Source organism: Coregonus lavaretus (assembly GCF_964263955.1).
Source record: "Coregonus lavaretus genome assembly, contig: HAP1_SCAFFOLD_3552, whole genome shotgun sequence".
Classification (NCBI taxonomy): Eukaryota; Metazoa; Chordata; class Actinopteri; order Salmoniformes; family Salmonidae; genus Coregonus; species Coregonus lavaretus.
In genome coordinates, this window is record NW_028159859.1 from 1 (window position 1) to 25,140 (window position 25,140).

Here is a 25,140-nt window from a genome sequence, read left to right on the forward strand (position 1 = left end):
ACTCTGAATGGTACATAACTCCTGGAGGATATATAACTCTAAATGGTACATAACTCCTGGAGGATATATAACTCTAAATGGTACATAACTCCTGGAGGATATATTACTCTGAATGGTACATAACTTTGAGGGATACATAACTTCCCTGAACTCTCTTTGTTCTGAAGGAGGCAGGCAGAGTCTTGTAGGCAGGGAGTCGGTTACATAATACACACACACACACACTCTCTCTCTGGGATGTTTAGAGTGGGGGCTAGTGGTTTGCAGAGTCATACCACAGTTTAGTAAAAATATATATATAATAAAAAACGGACCCCCTCCAGGCTACATCTTGGAGATGAGCGTTATATAAATGTTGTCACCATAGTGAAGACATTGTAGACAATTTATAGGAAAGCACAAACACACACACAAAATAAATTCAATCATTTTAATGTGTCATATTTTGCTTAGCAGTCAGAACTCGGGCTTGGTCGCCCTTTGAATCTTCCTCAACATATTGGCACCCAGTCTGTGAAGGAGAGTTGAGACAAGCTCAGAACAAACACAGAAACAAAGACTCTGACTATACGAACTGAATCAAGTTAGTGAAAAAGACAGAAAAAGCTATGAACATGTCCATACAATTACATGTAAATCTGTTTCTATAGCCTATAGAATTTGGGCTGCGTCTTCAAAATTAGGTAACAGTTGGATAAACTTGTTTACGCAATTCATATAACTGATCGTTTGCAAGTACCTTTCCACATACCCTGTAAGAAGGAGTAAACATGATGTTTTCTTGGTGGGAATGTTTTTCGACTCCATGAAGGCGCCATAAACAGAGGTAAAATTAATTTTATATTGGATATTCGGTGGATATTCTATTTTTACAATCCACACATTTTATCTATATATATATATATATATTTAAAAAAATAGATTTCGTATTTCAATCGTCAATAGCTCTTAAACAAAGCGTGCCATGACTATGAAAATTATATCTGAATCAGGGGAGGATGGAGAAGAAAATAAGGTATGGATTGTTCTGCATCCCCCCCTGATTCAGAATCTGCAATGTTCATAGTCATGGCATGTTTGGTTCAATAGCTAGTTCCGAGAGAAAAATGAATATCCACAGAATATTCAGTATAAAACAAATTTTACCTCGGTGCCTGTTCCACCAATCTGCATCTCTCCCATTCCTCCCTCTACAGATGCAGCTCTGCACCGCATATAAATAAAACCCAGAGAATCCGTCCTCATGTCACCGCTACTTAGCCTACCGTAGAATAAGTATATTGTCTAAGGATTGTAGCCTATCTACATTTTAGTCATTTAGCAGACGCTCTTATGCAGAGCGACTTACAGTTAGTGAGTGCATACATTTTCATACTGGCCCCCCGTGGGAAACGAACCCACAACCCTGGCGTTGCAAGCGCCATGCTCTACCAACTGAGCTACAGGTGAATCCATTATCAAGTAGGCTAATTTTAGTTCCACGATGCACAGCCGTTGGTATGGTCTCATAGCTAATTGAGCCTCTCATTCTCCTTAATTGCCGCCTCCACAAGTTACGGAAAGAGATTAACTGTATAGGAAGCTCTGGGGACAGGTCGTCTGGATACCGGACAGACAATAAATTGGCAGACAACAGTTCTTGACGGCTGGTTGGTGAACCGGTGTTTGAGTTGTGTGGTTGCAAATATCAACAGTCCCTTATCTCCGGTATATCTCGATATGCGTCATTCAATACAAAGTTTAAATTGTGTGCAGCGCAATGGACATATAGGCTACTGCACAATGTCTCAGGAAAGACTGTCTGGGTTGGAAATACTCAGCATATAAAACAGTTGGGCCCGCAACCTGGACCTAAAGGCCATGGTGAAAACATTTGCACACAAAAAAGGAGGACTTCAGGAGACCAGGGGATTGTGTGTATGTTTTAAACTAGACCAGGGGATTGTGTGTATGTTTTAAACTCTAAATATGAAGACACCATCCAATGTGACAGTAGGGATCATGTGTATGTTTTTAACTCTAAATATGAAGACACCATTCAATGTGACAGTAGAGATCATGTGTATGTTTTTAACTCTAAATATGAAGTTAGAGAAAAAGACAGAAAAAGCTATGAACACGTCCATACATTTACATTAATATCTGTTTCTACAGCCTATATAAGTTGTGGTGCGTATTCAAAATTAGGTAACAGTTAGATAAACTTGTTTACGGAATTTATAACTGATCGTCATTACATTTACGTAGACGCTCTTATCCAGAGCGACTCACAGTTAGTGCATACATTATTTTTTATTTTTCATACTGGCCCCCGGTGGGAATCGAACCCACAACCCTGGCGTTGCAAACGCCATGCTCTACCAACTGAGCTACATCCATGCATGATGGAGTAAACGTGATGTTTTTTTTAGGAAAGTTAACTATAGATTTTAGGGTGCATGTTCAAAATGATGTAAGTTATATAAACTTGTTTATGCAATTTATGTAACTGACCTTTATGCAAGTACATTTCCACATGCCCTGCATGAAGGAGTAAACGTGATGTTTTTTGGTGGGGAAGTTATTGGTCTCTATGAAGGCGCGATGAACCGAGGTGAAATTTGTTTTATATTGGATATTCGGGGCAATTCTGTTCTCTCTCATCAATTGCTGTTGAACCAAGCATGCCATGATATATTGAAAATGATATATTCTGAATCAGGGGAGGATGGAGAACAATCCACACCTTTTTCTGTTGTTGAATAAAAATAAATAAAAAAATAAAGATTCCGGATTTCAATCTTCAAAGGCTTTTAAATAAAGTGTGGCATGACTATGACAATTATATATTCTGAATCAGGGGAGGATGGATAACAAATCCTCCCTTGATTCAGAGAATATCATTTGCATAGTCATGGCAAGCCTTGTTTATGACATATTGAGGATTGAAATCCTAGTAAAACATTTATAAATAAAAATGATCCACATAAAGAGGTGTGGATTGGTCTCCATCCGCCCCTGATCCAGAATATATAATTATCATAGTCATGGCATGCTTTGTTGAAGAGCTAACGAAAAGCCACCTAATATCCAATAATAAAACACATTTGAGCATTGTTCCTGACAGGTAGGTATGTGCCTTTTCCACCAATCTGCGTCTCTCTCGTGCCTCCCTCTACAGATGCAGCACCACATCCCAATAAAATCCAGAGAATCCGTCCTCATGTCACCTCTACTCACTCAGCCTACTCTAGAAGAAGTCTATTGTCTATATTCATATCGCTGTAGTTTGTAACTTTAGCTCCACGATGCACAGGCTTTGATATGGTCTCCGCTACCATTGGCTGGACAAACCTTTTGAAATGGTATACTCATTGATCATATAGTCCTTATCCACAGACTCGCAGTGACCTGCAACAAATTAAAAACAGGGAGTCAATTAAATTTCAATTTCAACATTATTGTTTTAACATACATAGCTAAGGGACATAACCCTTCTCATTTAATCTATGTACAAATGTAGGATCTTAATTTAAGCAACAGGAAATTTGAATTATTATGTAGATTATAATTAATGGACATTTTTGTAGGCGTTGAAACATTTTTAATAAGGGAAAATCAAGTCCTACATTTCAATTACAAAATTCAGAAGCCTTTTTAAACATAAAATTCACTACAAGTTTTACATTTCCTGCAATGTGCAGGAAAGTTTTCCTGCAACAGGGTGATCAAATTAAGATCCTACACCTGTAGGCATTGGTATAGATGTAGCTAGAGGCAAAAAAGAGGACTGAGCATGGCCCCATTCTCATCGACGGGGCTGTAGTGGAACAGGTTGAGAGCTTCAAGTTCCTTGGTGTCCACATCACCAACGAACTATCATGGTCCAAACACACCAAGACAGTCGTGAAGAGGGCACGACAAAGCCTATTCCCCCTCAGAAGACTGAAAAGATTTGGCATGGGTCCCCAGATCCTCAAAAAAATTCTACAGCTGCACCATCGAGAGCATCCTGACTGGTTGCATCACCGCCTGGTATGGCAACTGCTTGGCCTCCGACCGCAAGGCACTACAGAGGGTAGTGCGTATGGCCCAGTACATCACTGGGGCCAAGCTCCCTGCCATCCAGGACCTCTATGCCAGGCGTTGTCAGAGGAAGGCCCTCAAAATTGTCAAAGACTCCAGCCACCCTAGTCATAGACTGTTCTCTCTGCTACCGCACAGGCAAGCGGTACCGGAGTGCCAAGTCTAGGTCCAAAAGACTTCTCGACAGCTTCTACCCCCAAGCCATAAGACTCCTGAACAGCTAATCATGGCTACCCAGACTATTTGCACTGCCCCCCCACCCCATCCTTTTACGCTGCTGCTACTCTGTTAATTATTTATGCATAGTCACTTTAACTCTACCCACATGTACATATTACTTCAACTACCTCAACTAGCCGGTGCCCCCGCACATTGACTCTGCACCGGTACCCCCCTGTATATATAGCCTCCCTACTGTTATTTTATTTTACTTCTGCTCTTTTTTTTTTCTCAACACTTTTTTTGTTGTTGTTTTATTTTTACTTTTTTTGTTAAAAATAAATGCACTGTTGGTTAAGGGCTGTAAGTAAGCATTTCACTGTAATGTCTGCACCTGTTGTATTCGGCGCATGTGGCCAATACAATTTGATTTGATTTGATTTGAGATGGTAGCCTAGTTATGGCAGGGTGTGTGTGTGTGTGTGTATTTGTGTGTGTGTGTGTGTGTATGTGTATTATGATAGAGAAGTTCCTACTGTAGTTGGGGAAAGCGAACACATAGGCCAATCCCAGACCCTTTTTCTCAGCAAGGTCCTCAAACTTTTCCAAGGCAGCTTCTGAGAGGGTATCCTTGGATCTGCCTGTAGAGAAAACTGTCTCATTAATATATGTGTAACATAGGTGGTTTGGTGAACCATGTTCACGTTACGAGTAACCTTTCCTGAGACCTGAAGAACGTCTACACCTGTTGCATTCTGCACATGAAAAATACAATTTGATTTGATTTGTGGTTAGACTCAGGTTCAAACTGACATATGGTCACATACAGATACAGTTGGCTTGGAGTATCAAATAAAATAAAAAAATAAAAAATGGTCACATGCACCGAATACACCTTACTGTGAAATGCTTACTGACAAGCCCTTAACCAACAATACAGTTCAAGAAATAGAGTTAAGAAAATATTTACTTAATAAACTAAAGTAAAAAATAAAATAACAAGTAACACAATAAAATAACGAGGCTATATACAGGGGGTACCGGTTCTGAGTCAATGTGCGGGGGTACAGGTTAGTCCAGGTAATTTGTACATGTAGGTAGGGTAAAGTGACTATGCATAGATAATAAACAGTGAGTAGCAGCAGTGTAAAAACAAATGGGGGGGGGGTCAATGTAAATAGTCCGGGTGGCCATTTGATTAATTGTTCAGAAGTCTTATGGCTTAGGGGTAGAAGCTGTTAAGGAGCCTTTTGGACCTAGACTTGGCACTTCGGGAGCAGAGAGAACAGCCTATGACTTGGGTGACTAGCGTCTTTGACAATTTTCTGGGCCTTCCTCTGACACCGCCTAGTATATAGGTCCTGGATGGCAGGAAGCTTGGCCCCAGTGATGTATTGGGCCGTACGCACTACCCTCTGTAGCGCCTTATGGTCGGATGCCGAGCAGTTGCCATACCAGGCAATGATGCAACCGGTCAAGATGCTCTCGATGGTGCAGCTGTAGAAGTTTTTGAGGATCTGGGGACCCATGCCAAATATTTTCAGTCTCCTGAGGGGGAAAAGGTGTTGTCGTGCCCTCTTCATGACTTTCTTGGTGTGTTTGGACCATGATAGTTTGTTGGTGATGTGGACACCAAGGAACTTGAAACTCTCGACCCGCTCTACTACAGCCCAGTCGATGTGAATGGGGGCGTGTTCGGCCCTCCTTTTCCTGTAGTCCACGATTAGCTCCTTTGTCTTGCTCACATTGAGGGAGAGGTTGTTGTCCTGGCACCACACTGCCAGGTCTCTGACCTCCTCCCTATAGGCTGTCTCGTCGTTGTCGGTGATCAGTCTGTTGTTAGTATCAAGCAGGCTGGTAGAAAGCAAGCTGCACAATGACCGTAGAGCTTCATGGTGAGCTGTCCCGGTTTCTGGTAGTAGAACACTGTGTAGGAGCTCCAATCACTATGCCAGTGTTCAGCACTGGTCTGCTACCTACACAGGGAATGCAGTGATAGTTCAAAATGTTTGCATCTTATTCTCAATTTATGTAATTTGGACATGAACATGCTGTGTTTGTGGTTGGGGATGTGTGTGTGTGTGTGTGTGTGTGTGTGTGTGTGTGCTTCCGTGCGTGAGAGAACTTGCAGCTATTTTGCAACTTGGTTCAGCCAGATTATGTAACATTCAAGTCAAAACAGGTCTAATAGGTTAGAGAGAGACAGATAGAGAGAAACAGGGAGAGAAAAAAAGTGAGCGCGATATGGAGAAAGAGAGAAAAGGAAAGAGTGAGACGGAGAGAGAGAGACAGAGAGAGACATAGAGATAGAGTGAGAGAGACATAGAGAGAGAGAGACCGAGAGAAAGAGACAGAGAGAGAGAGAGACATAGAGAGACAGAGAGAGAGAAGAGAGACAGAGAGAGAGAGAGAGAGAGAGAGAAAGAGAGAGAGAGAGAGAGAAAGAAAGAGAGAGAGAGACAGAGAGAGAGAGAGAGAGAGAGAGAGAGAGAGAGAGAGAGAGACAGAGAGAGACAGAGAGCGATAGAGAGAAAGAGAGAGAGAGATAGAGAGAGAAAGAGAGAGAGAGAGAGAGAGAGAGAGAGAGAGAGAGAGAGAGAGAGAGAGAGAGAGAGAGAGAGAGAAAGAGAGACATATAGAGAGAGAGAGAGAAAGAGAGAGAGAGAGAGAGAGACAGAGAGAGAGACAGAGAGAGAGAAAGAAAGAGAGAGAGAGAGAGAGAGAGAGAGAGAGAGAGAGACAGAGAGAGAGAGAGAAGAGATACATATATAGAGAGAGAGAGGTCATGCTCAACATGAGCTCCTGATTTCATTCAGTTTTTTTGTTTTTAGAATGAGATAAACACTCGAATCTAAAAAGAATTCAAGACAGGAAGTAATGAACAACAACTCTATTAAATAACTTCTGTGTACAAGATGGCGTATTGAATAGAAAGCGGTACAAACCACCTCAAGATAAAAACATAATATTCAAAATCAGTAAGTTAGACTAAATATTAGCATTTCATATATTCGCAGTAAATAAAATTAAATCTGGATAATAACACAAAACAAATCATAAAGCTAGAGAAACATATCGACAAATATTACAACAACACGCAACACCCAAACATGGCGGAAGATAAACGAGGAGAACCAATCCCCAAGAGAAAACGCGACTCGTCGACTGATACAGATGATATATGCTTTTCACCACTGGGTCTGGTAAGTGTGGAAAGTGACCTGTTGAAGTCGATAAATGACAAATTGGGCATTCTAGAATTGGTCAGTAAGGACGTAAAAGAGTTGAAAGCGAGTCTTGAAATGAGTGACTGTAGTGTATTGAGATTATGATGGTGTTAAATGTTTTTTAAGTGGAACTGAAAGAATGTTGATTTTAGTATCAAGAGGGAATGTTTTAGTGTAATGTCACATACAACAGACAGGAAGAGTGTTGTAGACAGGGGAGACTGGTGATTGGCCAGAAGAGGGAGCCACCCATCTTTTTGCATTGTTTATAAATAGGGGTTAAACGAAGAAGAAAGTCAGAACGGCCATGGCAATCTGGGACGCCGTTCTCCGGACACCGCGGGTCTGTAACTTATGCTGTAACCTTGTGATATTAATAAAAGCCTCTAAATCATTGTGCAGCATAAGCGGACTCTTTGTTGACAGCAATAATTGCCACCATTCACCCGATACAACAAATGGCGCCCAACGTGGGGCTGGTCTGCACCTCTCCTTTGGTTCATTCAGCCACCAGGCTAACTCGCTTTGAAGCATGGCCAGACAAGGGTGAGTTTTTCTTACCGCTTTGGAGCTTGTTAGATTGGATACGACTTGTGTACACTGGAGAGATGTACCATACGACCTTGCCTCGGGTGGCGTTATTGCGGTCGACTAGAGTCTGTTATAATATATTCCATTGGAAACGGCAGGTAATTGGAAGTTTAGAGCATAAAACGGTAGGAATTAAGTATTGGCAGGTGTACAATTAAAACAGATATGCGCATTCATTAGAGCACTGTACCGCTTAAGACCCCGGGGGGGCCATTTAGAAAATGATGGGCCGACAAATCCGCGTGCACGATAGAATGTGCATTCGGTGGGTTTTAAAGAAAACTCGGTTTGATGGGATTTATCTGATTGTGATTATGACTCGACTCTCGTCCGACGGGGGGTTTGATTGGGTTTGATTTCTCGGTGTAATGGTCATTAATCCACGGTAGCAAAAACGGTAGGAAATATATGTTAAAAGGAATAAGGGCAGTGAAGGATATTTATTTGTGTGGTAGGCCGCAGTTAGCTAAAGGCTAAAGCTAATGTTAATGCTAAATGGGATTGGGTTTCATGCTACATGGTACATAGCGGCTAATGCTAAATGCTAAGGCTAAATGCTAATTGTGTTGCGTGCTACATGCTAACGGATATCCTTAGAGACCCCATTGCGATGGATTAAAGTCTCTTAAACTTGTCTCTGTGTGTGTAAGTCAGGTTATATGTTTTGTGAGCTCTGTTATGTGTAATTGTGTGAGTATAAGGTATAAAATAGTGAAGCTGTAGCGTAATGCTATCGTTCTATGGTGTGGCAAGCATGGGGTTAAATGGATGTGCGCATGTGCATGATTTTACGGCGCTAAAACTACGACATGAGGTTATTTGCTAAAACTACGAACACTGCATTGTGGGTAAAGGTCATAGGTCCCATCTGGGGTTACCCTGCAAGGGGAGAAATAGACAGACAGAGGAGAGATTTTAACACGAATCTTATAGTTTAAAGTGGCTGGGGTTTGAACATGAAACTATTTGTTGAGATGTAGTGAATTTATACATTAAATATATGTTGGCGAAGTATAATGAATTAAATTAAATGACGGATTAAAATTAAATAAAAATGTTTTTGAGCGATCTATTTAGTCCTGAGTTAAATGACGGATTAAAATAAAATATGTAATGAATTAAATTAAGTCTTAGAGCGAATATGAACGAATGAATATTGAATGGTTGGAAATACTCAGTGATTGCATTAACTACTAAAATCTGTTTCTGTGTCTTTGTTCCCTTGTCATATGAGAGACAGGAGAGAGAGAGAGAGGAGATACAGGAAGTGCTGACGTGACATCACGTGACGCGGCAGAGGCAGAGGATCAGATATCAGGCTAGTTCACAAAATCATCCCTTACAAAATATTTGATGACAATTTCACATAGGCTTGGCAAATACTATTTCATTAAAAATTGCATTTTGGAGGCTCTGTGCATCACTGGGGTTTGATTGGAATTGTGTTGGGAATCAAGGACTGACATTATTGTGTAAATTTAAGATAATTAGGGGTTATAGAGCAAGGGGTTACAGGCTTTGTTTTTGGGATTGCTTTGAAGTTGACTAATTTACATTTACTTGCATTTGATGGGTTGTGGTAAGATAGCCAACATTAATTGATAAATTGGTGACATAGGATATAGGAATAAAAATTGGTTTTAATTATTCATGATTTTTAATTGATTTATTAAAAAAAAAAAAAAAACGAAAATGACACCCACCTTATGAGAAGGGAAGGAGAGCTTAGGGATGTTTATCCTCAGCTTCCAGGGATCATCCAGGAGGGTGATTGTTGCATCAGAGATGAAGATGAACAAATAATAGATAGAGGACAAGCAGAAACGACGATGAAGATGAACCAAAACTCCAGAAGGAAGAAAATGAGATGTCTGGAAGAAAAGAGGGAGGTTAAGGAGGATGGAACTTAAAGAAGATGAGGATGATGAAGATGAGTGATTGAGAAGAGGTCATGGGTGGATATGACTCTGTGATCAGAAGGAAGTTGGCAAGAGAGGAAAGAAGAAGGATACTAGAGATTTGATCTCTGATGGAAGTTGAAGGAAGAAGGATACACGAGATTTGATCTCTGATGAAAGCAAAGATGAAGAAAGCGATGAAGATTTGGAGATTAAAGGTGCTTTATGTTCAAGAGGATTTTATCCTACAATGACTAGCAAAGAAGAAGGAGATATAGACCGATGCTTATCATGCCTGGATAAAGCAAATAGTTTAGAAGAAGTAACACAGCTGAAGATACAGAAGAGGAGAAACTGCTGAGAAACGGTTCCCAAGAATTGGAGAAGAAGAAGGAGAAGAGAAGCTTTGGTTATGAAGAATCAGAGTGAACCAAATCAACAATCACTGTTACAGCTTCAACTGAACAATATCAAATGCAATTGTACCAGCCAAGGGGGGTACCAGGTGTTCCATATCCACAGCCAGTTTCTGGACAGACACAGAATTGGAGAGGAAGAGGACGAGAAGAAATAGAAGGAGGAGGAAGATTTCAGCTACACTTCCAGCAACTTTCAGAAGACTGTTATAATTATGGACAGGTTGGTCACTTTACCTGTGATGGAAATGCGCCAGGAGAAAACAACAGAGGAAGATAAAGGAGCAAGTGAAGATCACCTGTTAGTGCCTAGAAGATACAAAGGGGGGTGCCAGTTGATAGCACCGATTAGAGAAGAAGACAAAATATCCAACAATTGAAGTAAAAACAACCGACCATTAGAAGTGATGGTGAATAGTGGAAAAACTTATCTGTGTTCAGCCTAAAGAGGTTAAACATATCACTATGTAAAATTAACTAATTAGGATAGGGATTTGAGGTAGTAAAACAGTTAATTACTCTTAAGATACTAATATTAGAGCATATACCTATTGCATTGTTGGGAAGAGATGCATTGTTTAAATTGAACTGTACAATAAGATGTACACTAAACGGCTGTCTGGTAGAGGATTTTAAAAAGTAAGGTTTTTGGGAATCATATTGGCTTAAAAATATAATATCATAGGAAGGATGATAATCTATTAGACTGCCTATTAGACAATCTGTCTGAAAAATAAAGTTAAAAGGGGTGACTGTTATTCTGGGTTACATTCTTACACCAAGAGATTTCAGGCTAGGCTAAAAGGTGTTTAGTCGTTTGCCAAGTCTGTGTGAAGAAGTCAGAAGCAGGTGGGGACTTTCCCAATCACGTATTCAAAAAATTTGGTGGTAAAGGGATTTTGTGAATAAATCAGTGGAAAAGGTTTTTAAAGGTTAGGAGGAAAAGATTAGATTAAAATAAGTTAGGAGAACTAGGTTGAAGGAACTCTAAGACAGTAAGCTAAGTTTCAAAGTTAGTAGTAAGAGAGAGAGAACAGTAGTGAAGGACATTTTAAAGTTTAGTGGGAAGATATGGTAGGAGTTTAGATCTGTTAGGAGCAGATGCATTGAGAAAGTATGTGTTGCTGAATGATAAGAGAAGATTGAGGGTGATTGAGTATCTATAGTTACAGTTCCCAGCAGGGAGATCAAGGTAATTATAGGTGTATTTTTTATAATCAAAAGTTTGAAAGTCAGGGATTAGAGATAGGACTGAGAGTTGGGAAAAAGTGACACTAGTGGTGATAGATGGAAGTACAAGCAAAGACAACTTTTCTTTGGAAAACTAGAAGTAACTAAGGACATTAACACTTCAGTCTATTAAAACAACAGTGAGAAGCAATTTAACTCTTTCAACATTGATAGTTATTAAAGCCATAAATATATCGCATTTGATTATAAGGGAACCAATAGCTCCAGCACCAATTTTAGGGGAAAAAATACTTATTGGGGTTAGGATGGGGACGTTCCTCCCACATACAGAGATAATTATGGAGAAGAAGTATACTTATCTAGTGCAAGCATTAGAATTTGTTCTGGTTAAGAATTATTGGTTAAAAGGCTATGTAATTCATAAAGTAACGCTTATAATGGAAGAGTTGAGGTCTGTTGTGGCATCCACAGTCATTGAGGGAGTTCAGGAGGAGTAGATTACAGTAGCCACTCCAACAGTAGATAATACACAGAGGATATTGGTAACTGTGCCACTAGAAATAATTAAGGTTAATACATACTTTAATGGTAACTTTGGAAGGGATTAATGATACGATGGCAATAGCAAATGTAGGAAGTATGACACCGACAACAACTTTTCTGAAATTAAAGGGGTAGCAAGAAGGACTTAAAATAGGAGAGCAGATAGTGGTAGAGACAATATAGATTCATCTGAAATAGTGAATGATACTATCATGGAGGTAAAGGATGAGGTCTTTGATTTTAATGTAGGGAGGAGAAAAACTAAATGCATGTAGTTTGATTCTTCTGTTGTGAAAATTAGAGATAGATGGCAGGTAGGAATCTTTGGTTCCAGCGGTTAACTCATTCTGTAAGATCAGTGAGGAATCTTGAGGGTCCATGTCTGGTGAGAATTCCAGCACCAAACATGTTAGAGACGGTCGTTCGACCTCTATCAAGTATGTGTCAATCTTATGCTTTGTCATGACTGTGGTATCAGCAACAGTCAGTAACAGATAAAATAATGTCATTGTCAAAACATTTGTTTAAGCCTAGGGTTAGGTGGTATTGGGTTAAGTGAATTAACTTGGGTGCATTTGGTAGATGGAAAGTAAAATCAGGTAACGGCAAACCCTGAAGCATTAGAGGTGTAACCATTGAGGCCTAAAAGTTGTTTTTGTTCTAATAAAACATATGAGGTAAGGGGTATGTTTATGGGAATATCAGATTGTGATGTTATATGATAACTTTGGGTATGCATGACCTTAAGGGTAGTAATGAAATAGAGAAATATGTTACTTTTTATGTACCAGGTAGTAAGAACAGCAGGACTTTTATGGTTAAAAGATTAGCTTTTGCCTGACAATGTGACTATGGGGAATTTTAGAGATATTTAGAGGGTTTGTGGTGATAAAGCATATATATTCTTACCCTATGGATAGACAGGATGTTGTTACATGTCAACGTTGAAGCTTCCATATGAGGTTTCTACCATTATAAGAGGGGTATCACCGGACACAGAAATCTGAAGCTATATTTGAAATTGGATGAAAAGAGACATGGTCATAGTCTTCAAGCCTATCATTGAAGGATAAATCTAAGGGAGAAGGGGGGATTTTTTCCATGGTATGGTATAACATTTGGGAAGATCATATTGATAATATTAGGTATACTTTGAGTCCAGATAGTTCAGATATTATCACTAGGGTTATATATGCATTGAAGAATATAAGGGATGCATTTGGTATATCTGAAGGAGTGGGAGATCTGAGAAGACTTGGTTGCAAGATCAGGTAGGCCAGTAGGGGCAGTGATGGGTTACATTTAATGGCAGCTTTGATAACACTGTGTGATGTTTGTAATTTGTTACTGACCTTTGAGAAAGCTATGATATTGAGATAGGTTGGAGAGTGATGCCTGGAGACAACACTCAGATGCCGGTGTTGACTGTTCCTGATCTGGATGAAGATGGACCAGTGGAACTGAATGGATAAATATCATTTTTGATTATTTGATGATTTTTCAAAAAAAAAATTTTTTTCAATATTAGGGTGATGTTGGTATGATTTTATGAATCAAGGGGGGAAGAGGTTAATGTGATTCATACATCATTTATGCATCATTTTTATATTCTTAGTTGATATTGATGGTCAATTTGAAAGTGTTGTTTTGCAAAAGATACTGTTTGGTCTTTCCTTTTCTTTCAGAAGCATTTGGGGAACATATGGAGATTGAAATACTCAAACAACGACAATATGAAGGGACAATATGACTGGAGGAGATGAAACAAGGAGGGTGTGGCCGATTCCATCATCAACAGTCCATTGGAAGAGGAGACTACGGGGAGATGAAGTGTAGTGGACTACATTCCAGTGTCTGCAATGAAATATAGACATGTGTAATACATAATTGTGTCATATTCTTAGGTATTAATTTTTGTAGAAGGATATTTGATGTTATTGAATACATGTGAGGATCTTAGATGTTTTTGTTTATTTCGGTGATGTTTAGGGATAGGGAATTTAGGCAGGGAGAGGTTCACTGTAGGGTCCAATGGGTTGACCAGCCTTACAAGTGGATGTTTTTGGATAGGATTTTGTTTGCAGGGGCTTACATGTGTATTTAATTGCATCATAGTTTCAAATGCATTTACATTGTTTATGAGGTTATCTGGAGTACCGAGGTGGTTGCCTGGGGCAGAGGGACCGTGAGAGAATTTTACTGTCTTGATTGATGGATGGAAGGTTGCCGGACAGTTTTTCGCTCTTACACTCCATAGAGATTTGTTCATATTTCATAGAAAGGTATTTACACTCTAGAGGAGAATGTTTTTGGTTTAATGTTAAAGATACTCAATAAGATAAACATTTACTTGTCATAATCCTATTCTGTTTGTTTTTGAGACTTTTAGTTTGTCTCGAAAGGGGGGAATGTAGTGTATTGAGATTATGATGGTGTTAAATGTTTTTTAAGTGGAACTGAAAGAATGTTGATTTTAGTATCAAGAGGGAATGTTTTAGTGTAATGTCACATACAACAGACAGGAAGAGTGTTGTAGACAGGGGAGACTGGTGATTGGCCAGAAGAGGGAGCCACCCATCTTTTTGCATTGTTTATAAATAGGGGTTAAACGAAGAAGAAAGTCAGAACGGCCATGGCAATCTGGGACGCCGTTCTCCGGACACCGCGGGTCTGTAACTTATGCTGTAACCTTGTGATATTAATAAAAGCCTCTAAATCATTGTGCAGCATAAGCGGACTCTTTGTTGACAGCAATAATTGCCACCATTCACCCGATACGACATGACGAAAAAGCAGCGATAATGGAAACAGAAACCAAACATTTTTAAGTGACAGTAACTAGGATGGAAACAGACGTTAAGGAACTTAAAAAGGAGAACAACCTTCTGAGAGAAGCCTTACTAGACATCCAAACTAGATCGATGAGAGAAAATCTAGTACTTATGGCTATTCAGGAAAAGGAGGGAGAAATAACCGAGAATATTATGAAGGATTTCCTGCATACAGCACTTCAAATCCCACTCGAGGCTGTCGATAAAATCCAACTCGAACATGTACACCGTTTCGGACAAAGAGGACAGAAATATGATCGCCCAATCGTTGCCAAATTTGCATTTTTTAAAGGATAAAGCAATGGTTAAAAGCCTAGGTAAAAGACTTGCTGGCATGAAAATAGGCATGAATGATCAGTTCCCGAGAGAGATTGCAGAAAGGCGCAAAGTTCTGTATCCAATCTTCAAGGAAAATAGATTAAAAGGGAAACGTGTGGCACTTGTGGTCGATAAACTATATATTGACAACCAAATGTTCAGAGACACAAAGACTACTCCATGGCTATTCTAAAAGTTGTAATAGAGGAGTCGAATAATGGAACACCCAATACTAGCAATGATAGGGATTGGAATATTAAAGAACATTTATAGTATGTATAGTATTTAAAAAAGGATAAAACAATATAACAAGAAAAGATAACAAGCAGAATAATACATCTTCAAATACAACTAATTAGAACATGGCTTTTTTGGCGGGCAATTGTTGTTTTGGCGGACGGTTGTTGAGGTTGGTCCTGTGTTCTCCCTGGCGTCCTTTCCCCCTTGCGGCAGGTGTGGGATGTGGGTGCGTTTGCACGCTCGGCCCATTTCCTCCGCAGTCAACCATGTGGTGTGCATTTTTGTGTTTGGAAAGGTGCGGTGTGAAGTGAGTGAGAGGGGAAATGGTTGCATATCCCAGAACCGACGGGTGTCTATTAGCAAGGGTAGTGAGAGAGAGCTTTCAATTTTGTGTAGATGAGGGATATACATTTTTAAATATAGTATACATCTAATCTAATTTTTTATTGTCCTATCATGATGGAAAGATCCCCAACCCTATATCCGGGACACCCACCTGAGTGACCCATACACCAAAGAGAAGTTCCCATCTCTTTTATGGACCTGCTGTGAGTATGCAGCCTAAACAGAGAAATAAATGCGGTCAGAGACCTACTTGAGCAGCACGGCCCCCTCAAGATTCTGAGCCTGCCTGGCAGGGTTGGTCCTACAAAGCCATAGCCCCCTGATGGGAGAGCATTATATACAAGGAAAGCTGCTAATGAGAACCTTGACGACCTTGTACTTAGCCGGTGGGGATTCCGGTGGGGTACCCCCACCCAGGTAGTGGCAGTGCTGGCAACACTGGCTGCAGTAACCCATGGGGAGGGGTTCACACTCGGACAATCAGAGAGGGGGTTTATCATTGTGGCCCAGGTGGCACAAAATAATCAAAGGTCTGACTGCACGGAGATGCTTGGTAAAAATGGTTACAACGGGGGACCAGAGTGTTTGTGTCTCAGGTGAAGAGGGTGGAACTGATCTCCATCACCTAGGACTTGACATAGATTAAGTAGATTAATCAAATCTCACATTGTTGTCAATTTCTGCTCAATCTTGCATGCTTTCTCAATCAGCTGTAACTGTATGTGCACTCGTAAAATCAGGTCCTTTCTTGAGTTGGGCTCTGGGATATAACAACCGTTGAGTATCTGATTTTATGGTGGATTGTGGAGGAGGGGGGTTGAGTGTGTTGGAGTATGTGAGTGTGTGTTTGTCCGGTATCTGTTGTGGGGGGGTGGGGATGTTGTGGGGGGGGGGGGGGCAAAGGAATTTATAACTGACTTTTTCCGACATAACATAGGTACAGCAAATCCCCTTATTGTATGGGACACCTTTAAATGTGCCTTTAGAGGCCATGCAATTCAGTACTCATCTCGAAAACAAAAGCAATTTAGGTCAAAAGAGTTTATACTAACAAAGGAAATAGAAAGTCTAACAGAACAGATACAGTGGGGGAAAAAAGTATTTAGTCAGCCACCAATTGTGCAAGTTCTCCCACTTAAAAAGATGAGAGAGGCCTGTAATTTTCATCATAGGTACACGTCAACTATGACAGACAAAATGAGAATTTTTTTTCCAGAAAATCACATTGTAGGATTTTTTATAAATTTATTTGCAAATTATGGTGGAAAATAAGTATTTGGTCACCTACAAACAAGCAAGATTTCTGGCTCTCACAGACCTGTAACTTCTTCTTTAAGAGGCTCCTCTCTCCTCCACTCGTTACCTGTATTAATGGCACTTGTTTGAACTTGTTATCAGTATAAAAGACACCTGTCCACAACCTCAAACAGTCACACTCCAAACTCCACTATGGCCAAGACCAAAGAGCTGTCAAAGGACACCAGAAACAAAATTGTAGACCTGCACCAGGCTGGGAAGAGTGAATCTGCAATAGGTAAGCAGCTTGGTTTGAAGAAATCAACTGTGGGAGCAATTATTAGGAAATGGAAGACATACAAGACCACTGATAATCTCCCTCGATCTGGGGCTCCATGCAAGATCTCACCCCGTGGGGTCAAAATGATCACAAGAACGGTGAGCAAAAATCCCAGAACCACACGGGGGGACCTAGTGAATGACCTGCAGAGAGCTGGGACCAAAGTAACAAAGCCTACCATCAGTAACACACTACGCCGCCAGGGACTCAAATCCTGCAGTGCCAGACGTGTCCCCCTGCTTAAGCCAGTACATGTCCAGGCCCGTCTGAAGTTTGCTAGAGTGCATTTGGATGATCCAGAAGAGGATTGGGAGAATGTCATATGGTCAGATGAAACCAAAATAGAACTTTTTGGTAAAAACTCAACTCGTCGTGTTTGGAGGACAAAGAATGCTGAGTTGCATCCAAAGAACACCATACCTACTGTGAAGCATGGGGGTGGAAACATCATGCTTTGGGGCTGTTTTTCTGCAAAGGGACCAGGACGACTGATCCGTGTAAAGGAAAGAATGAATGGGGCCATGTATCGTGAGATTTTGAGTGAAAACCTCCTTCCATCAGCAAGGGCATTGAAGATGAAACGTGGCTGGGTCTTTCAGCATGACAATGATCCCAAACACACCGCCCGGGCAACGAAGGAGTGGCTTCGTAAGAAGCATTTCAAGGTCCTGGAGTGGCCTAGCTAGTCTCCAGATCTCAACCCCATAGAAAATCTTTGGAGGGAGTTGAAAGTCCGTGTTGCCCAGCGACAGCCCCAAAACATCACTGCTCTAGAGGAGATCTGCATGGAGGAATGGGCCAAAATACCAGCAACAGTGTGTGAAAACCTTGTGAAGACTTACAGAAAACGTTTGACCTGTGTCATTGCCAACAAAGGGTATATAACAAAGTGTATTGAGAAACTTTTGTTATTGACCAAATACTTATTTTCCACCATAATTTGCAAATAAATTCATTAAAAATCCTACAATGTGATTTTCTGGAATTTTTTTTCTCATTTTGTCTGTCATAGTTGACGTGTACCTATGATGAAAATTACAGGCCTCTCTCATCTTTTTAAGTGGGAGAACTTGCACAATTGGTGGCTGACTAAATACTTTTTTTCCCCACTGTATGTATGTGGGTGTGTATGTGTGTGTGTATGTGTGTATATGTATATGTGTATGTATGTGTGTGTATATATATATGTATATGTATGTATGTGTGTAAATATATATATATATATATATATATATATATATATATATATATATATATATATATAAAACATGGGGGATTGGAAGTGATGCAGACAATTACATTGATGGAAGTTACAATCTATCTGCAATATAATAATATAATAATAATATAATATAATATAATATGCCATTTAGCAGACGCTTTTATCCAAAGCGACTTACAGTCGTGCGTGCATACATTTTTGTGTATGGGTGGTCCCGGGGATCGAACCCACTACCTTGGCGTTACAAGCGCCGTGCTCTACCAGCTGAGCTACAGATCTAATAGAGAAAAACTCTATTAAATCAGAATAGAAAAATAAGTAACTTTGCGCCTTTTAAGAAGTTTTGACTCTCACTAGCTAGCTACACAACAAAAACCTAGCCAGCAGGCTAGCAAGCCAGCCAGCCAGAAAATTGAGCTAGAACAAACCTAGCAAGGGGAGTTAATACAACTACATCAAACGACCAAACTGAGTGAGTAAATCAAAAAGAAGCACAGACTCTAACTTTAAACATATCTTCTGTTTTTGTGTGTGAAGATTTTTGAGCTAAACAGGAGCTAGCTAGCAACAGCAGCAGACAAACAAAACTGGTTGCCATGGCAATGGTGCAGCAGACCAGAGCAGCAGCAGCAGCAGTAATAGCAGAGCCCACAGCCACCATGTCCCCACTCCCCCTCAGCACTGAGTCCATTCTCTACCCTCCAGAGGCCAAAAATGACACAACGAGGAAAGCTTTTAAACAGAATCTACTAAAGGGGAGGCCAGAAACCCTTTTCACAGACCTCTACAAAAACGGTGATGTGAGTAATCTCATCTTTCTCACTGACCAGCCAAATGCATGGCGCTCAGCAGTCTGCTCTCACTACCCATCCGTAAAGAAAGAGGGAATCTGTAATGGGTGGAAGCTGAAAGTCAAAGAGACAGACGAACCTGACAGCACCATGATAACAATCAACCTCTACAAGACTGGAACTGTCATGGTGCAAGGTAACCTTAGGCTGTTTGAAACAGACTTTCAGACCATTAAGGAGAGAGCAGAGAGAGAGAAGGACACCACCAGTGACATGCCCTCCCACAAGACAAACACCACCAGCACCACCCTCACCCCCACTATCCCCACCCAAAAAGGCACATCCAGCACCTCTCTTCCCACCATAGTGGAGGACACGCCCCAGGAGGAGAGCAACCCCCTCAGTGCAGAGCAGGCTCAGGCCCTCCTCACCACCATGGCTGTCATGAGGGATCAGTTCACCAAACTGGAGGGGGTGGTCCTGCTCAGGGAGAGTGTGAGCAAACAGCAACCAGACATCCACACCTTAGAGGAGCTCCTAACCAAGGTGCGGACAGAGCAGGACAGCAGCCTTGCAACACAGCTGAAAGATGTTCAGCAAGAGAGAGACGGACTCAAGAGAGATCTGGCTGATCTAACAAAGGAGGTGAGAGAGCTCGAAAAAGACAGGCAGAGCAGTAATAACGAGCTGACCACACTAAGAGAGGAGCTGCAGGAGAGAAAGAGAACAGAGGACAGGCTGCAGGAGCAGCTAGATCACCACTCTATGACCTGCCCTCACACAGCAGAGGAGCCCACCTCAACCAGCCAGGCCTCCCCAGCCCTGCTGGCTGCATGCCTCCCCCCAAGCCCCCAGAACAGCCTCCCACTGACAGCGGCACCGGCACACTTCTGGGAGAATTGGAATAAATTAAACAAACCTCATAATGAGGAATTGGCTATCCAAAATGGGGATATGTGGAGAAATCACTTTGCAAACCTCTACAGCAATATAACAAAGAACCCAGAACAACAAGATATACAAGAAAAATTGCAAATCCTTGAATCAGCAGTCAAAGACTATCAGAATCCTGTGGATACCCCAATTACAAAACAATAATTATTGGAAAAACTTTGCACTCTCCAACCCAAAAAGGCCTGTGGTGCTGATGGTATGTTAAATGAAATGATCAAATATACAAACCACAAATTCAAATTGCCTATACTCAAACTCTTCAACATTACCCTAACTGCAGGTATTTTCCCCGATATTTGGAACCAAGGATTGATCACACCAATTTATAAAAATGGAGACAAATTTGACCCAAATAATTACAGAGGAATTTGCTTTAACAGCAACTTGGGGAAAATTCTCTGCAGTATCATAAACAGCAGACTACATCATTTCCTTGATGAACACAACGTCCTAAGCAGAAGCCAGATTGGATTTGTAAAAAATTATTGTACAACAGACCACAAACAGACTTCTTCTCTCAGGGACGTGGAGTGAAACAGGGCTGCCCAATAGGTCCAACACTATTTAACATCTACATTAATGAATTGGCAAAAACATTAGAAGAATCGGCAGCACCTGGTCTCACCCTACACAACACTGAAATCAAGTGTCTGCTGTACGCAGATGACCTGGTGCTACTGTCTCCCACCTAGGAGGGGTTACAGCAGCATCTAGATCATCTGCACAGATTCTGTCAGACCTGGGCCCTGACCGTTAATCTAAAGAAACAGAATATAATGATATTCCAAAAAAGGTCCGGAAATCAGGATGACAAATATAAATTATATTTGAACACAGTTCTATTAGAACACACCAAAAATTACACATATCTAGGACTAAATATCAGCAACACAGGTAGCTTTCACATGGCTGTGAATGAGCTGAGACAAAGCAAGAAGAGCATTCTATGCCATTAAAATGAATATTAAAATCGAAATTCCAATTAGAATCTGGCTCAACATTTTCCAATCAGTTATAGAACCAATTGCTCTATATGGCAGCGAAGTATGGGGTCCGCTCTCTAATACTGAATTTACCAAATGGGACAAACATTCAATCGAAATACTGCATGCAGAGTTTTGCAAGACTGTATTGCAAGTGCAAAGAAAAACACATTTTACAACCATCTAAAAACAAGTGACCCCAAAACATTCCATCACACAGCTCTACTATGTCAAGAGATGAAACAAGAGAAGAGTCCCCTCAGCCAGCTGGTTCTGAGGCTCAGTTCACTAACCAAAACCAACCTCATAGAGCCTCAGGACAGCACTCAGAAAATCTGGCCCAACCAAATCATCACAAAGCAAAAATAAAAATATATCACCTATTGGAAAGACACCACAAAAAATCAAAGTAAACTTCAATGCTATTTAGCTCTAAACAGACAGTACATGGTGGCAGACTATCTGACCACTGTGACTGATAGAAAACTGAGGAAAACAATGACTAGGTACAAACTCAGTGAGCACAGTCTGGCTATAGATACCGGTCGTCACACCCTATATAGGCCCCCCATCCACCAAACTACCAGGTGTGAAACAAGGAAGAGACTCAGGGGGTATGCTAATTTGGTATAGAGCAGACCTAACCCACTCTATTAAGTTAGTCAAAACAGGAACATTTTACATCTGAGTAGAAATTAATAAGGAAATTATCTCAACAGACAAAAATGTCCTCATGTGTGCTACCTATATCCTCCCAATATACAAATTGATGGAAAGTGGTGGTGGGGGGACAATATACGACATTATAAAATCCATGTACACAAACAATAAGTGTGCGGTAAAAATGGGCAAAAAACACACACATTTCTTTCCACAGGGCCGGGGGGTGAGACAGAGATGCAGTTTAAGCCCCATCCTCTTCAACATTTATATCAACGAATTGGAGAGGGCACTACAACAGTCTGCAGCACCCGGCCTCACCCTACTAGAATCTGAAGTCAAATGTCTTCTGTTTGCTGATGATCTGGTGCTACTGTCACCAACCAAGGAGGGCCTACAGCAGCACCTAGATCTTCTGCACAGATTCTGTCAGACCTGGGCCCTGAAAGTAAATCTCAGTAAGACAAAAATAATGGTGTTCCAAAAAAGGTCCAGTTGCCAGGACCACACATACAAATTCCATCTAGACACCGTTGGCCTACAGCACACAAAAAACGATAGCACTCGGCCTAAACATCAGCGCCACAGGTAACGTCCACAAAGCTGTGAACGATCTGAGAGACAAGGCAAGAAGGGCCTTCTACGCCATCAAAAGGAACATAAAATTTGACATACCAATTAGGATCTGGCTAAAAATACTTCAATCAGTTATAGAACCCATTGCCCTTTATTGTTGTGAGGTCTGGGGTCCGCTCACCAACCAAGAATTCACAAAATGGGACAAACACCAAATTGAGACTGCATGCAGAATTCTGCAAAAATATCCTCTGTGTACAACGTAAAACACCAAATAATGAATGCAGAGCAGAATTAGGCCGATACCTGCTAATTATCAAAATCCAGAAAATAGCCGTTAAATTCTACAACCACCTAAAAGGAAGCGATTCCCAAACCTTCCATAACAAAGCCATCACCTACAGAGAAATTAACCTGGAGAAGAGCCCCCTAAGCAAGCTGGTCCTGGGGCTCTGTTCACAAACACAAACAGACCCCACAGAGCCCCATGACAGCAACACAATTAGATCCAACCAAATCATGAGAAACCAAAAAGATAATTACTTGATTCATTGGAAAGAATTTACAAAAAACAGAGCAAACTAGAATGCTATTTGGCCCTAAACAGAGAGTACACAGTGGCAGAATACCTAACCATTGTGACTGACCAAAAATTAAGGAAATCTTTGACTATGTACAGACTCAGTGAGCATAGCCTTGCTATTGAGAAAGGCTGCCAAAGGCAGACCTGGCTCTCAAGAGAAGACAGGCTATGTGCACACTGCCCACAAAGTGAGGTGGAAACTGAGCTGCACTTCCTAACTTCCTGCCAAATGTATGACCATACTAGATTACACAGACCCACAAATAATTCAAAAAACAAATCCTTTGATAAACTCTCTTATCTACTGGGTGAAATACCACAGTGTGCCATCACAGCAGCAAGATTTGTGACCTGTTGTCACAAGAAAAGGGCAACCAGTGAAGAACAAGCACCATTGTAAATACAACCTATATTTATGTCTATTTATTTTCCCTTTTGTACTTTAACTATTTGCACATCATTACAACACTGTATATAGACATAAAATGACACTTGAAATGTCTTTATTCTTTTGGAACTTTTGTGAGTGTAATGTTTACTGTAAGTTTTAATTGTTTATTTCACTTTTGTTTATTATCTATTTCACTTGCTTTGACAATGTAAACATATGTTTCCCATGCCAATTAAGCCCCTTAAATTGAAATTGAATTGAGAGAGAAAGAGAGAGAGACAGAGAGAGAGAGAGAGATAAAGAGATAGAAAGAGAGAAAGTAGTGTAACTCACAGGCATGTGTTAGTGCTAACAGAGAGAACGGTGTCTGGGGAGGAGGGGGGCTTCATGGTCATCAGGTACGCTGACCAGGTACCACAGCTGCGCTGACCAGGTACCATGTCCCTCTCATCTATAACAAACACATGTACACACACACACACACACAATATAGAAGGAATTCAACATTGACTACGTCAGTGCAAGTCCGCCACTGACTAATGACTGTGTGTTTGTGCTGTAGTTGTGACATCATGTAAATTATGAGTGTTTGCATGAACACACACACACACACACACACACACACACACACACACACTCCTGTACCTACCTGTTGTATGTCGATGTTTTGAAGTGGGGGTGTAGTCTGTGGGGTTGACCTTGGGCTTCCTGTGGGGTCTCCTCAGGGGTCGTGGTTGGCTCTTTTCTCCCCCAACCGCCTCCCCCGACCCCCACAGGCACACACACCACCATCACCATGGTAACACACCGCCACACCCCGGTCATCCTAGCACTGTCCCCAAACCACTCCAATACCTCTCTGTTATTCTTTGTTTTCTGCTGTGATGTGTCCGTTCCTCACTCTCTCTGTCCACAGGGTTTCTCTCACCATTCTGGTGTAGTCTGATTGGTTCTGCCAGGTTTCTGCATCGAATGTATCACTGCTAAATGATTATGCCTAGTGTAATACCAGAACCCCTCTCAATCAATCTCTCTATCCCTCTGTCTTGTGTCCGACCCTCACTCTCTCTATGGTGCCTCTTTTTATTTATTTAATTTTTTACTTTTTACCCCCAATTTCGTGATATCCATTTGGTAGTCTTGTCCCATTGCTGCAACTCCTGTACGGACTCGGGAGAGGCGAAGGTCAAGAGCCATGCGTACTCCGAAACACGACCCTGCCAAGCTTCTTGACACACTGCTCACTTAACCCGGAAGCCAGCCCCACCGGTGTCGGAGGAAACACTGTACAACTGGGGACCGAAGTCAGCATGCATGCGCCCGGCCCGCCACAAGGAGTCGCTAGAGCGCGATGGGACAAGGACATCCCGGCCGGCCAAACCCTCCCCTAACCCGGATGACGCTGGGCCAATTGTGCGCCGTCTCATGGGTCTCCCGGTCGCGGCCGGCTGTGACACAGCCTGGGATCGAACCTGGGTCTGTAGTGACGCCTCTAGCGCTGCGATGCAGTGCCTTAGACCGCTGCACAACTCAGGAGGCCTGTGGTGCCTCTTTCTGAACAAATGTTGACACACACACAC

At 41.3% G+C, this 25,140-nt stretch overlaps 1 protein-coding gene across 1 annotated transcript; it reads right to left on the minus strand.

Annotated features, from left to right (window-relative positions):
* Positions 1-3,333: 3,333 nt before the first annotated feature.
* Positions 3,334-24,385, minus strand: c8g (complement component 8, gamma polypeptide; the record flags this gene model as incomplete). The annotated part of the gene is given in 6 exon segments (XM_084196733.1): positions 3,334-3,390; positions 4,761-4,865; positions 6,106-6,196; positions 24,210-24,237; positions 24,239-24,346; positions 24,348-24,385. Coding segments are annotated over 6 exon segments (427 nt in total), but the record flags the coding sequence as incomplete, so codon positions are not given.
* Between the last annotated feature and the right edge of the window lie 755 nt (positions 24,386-25,140).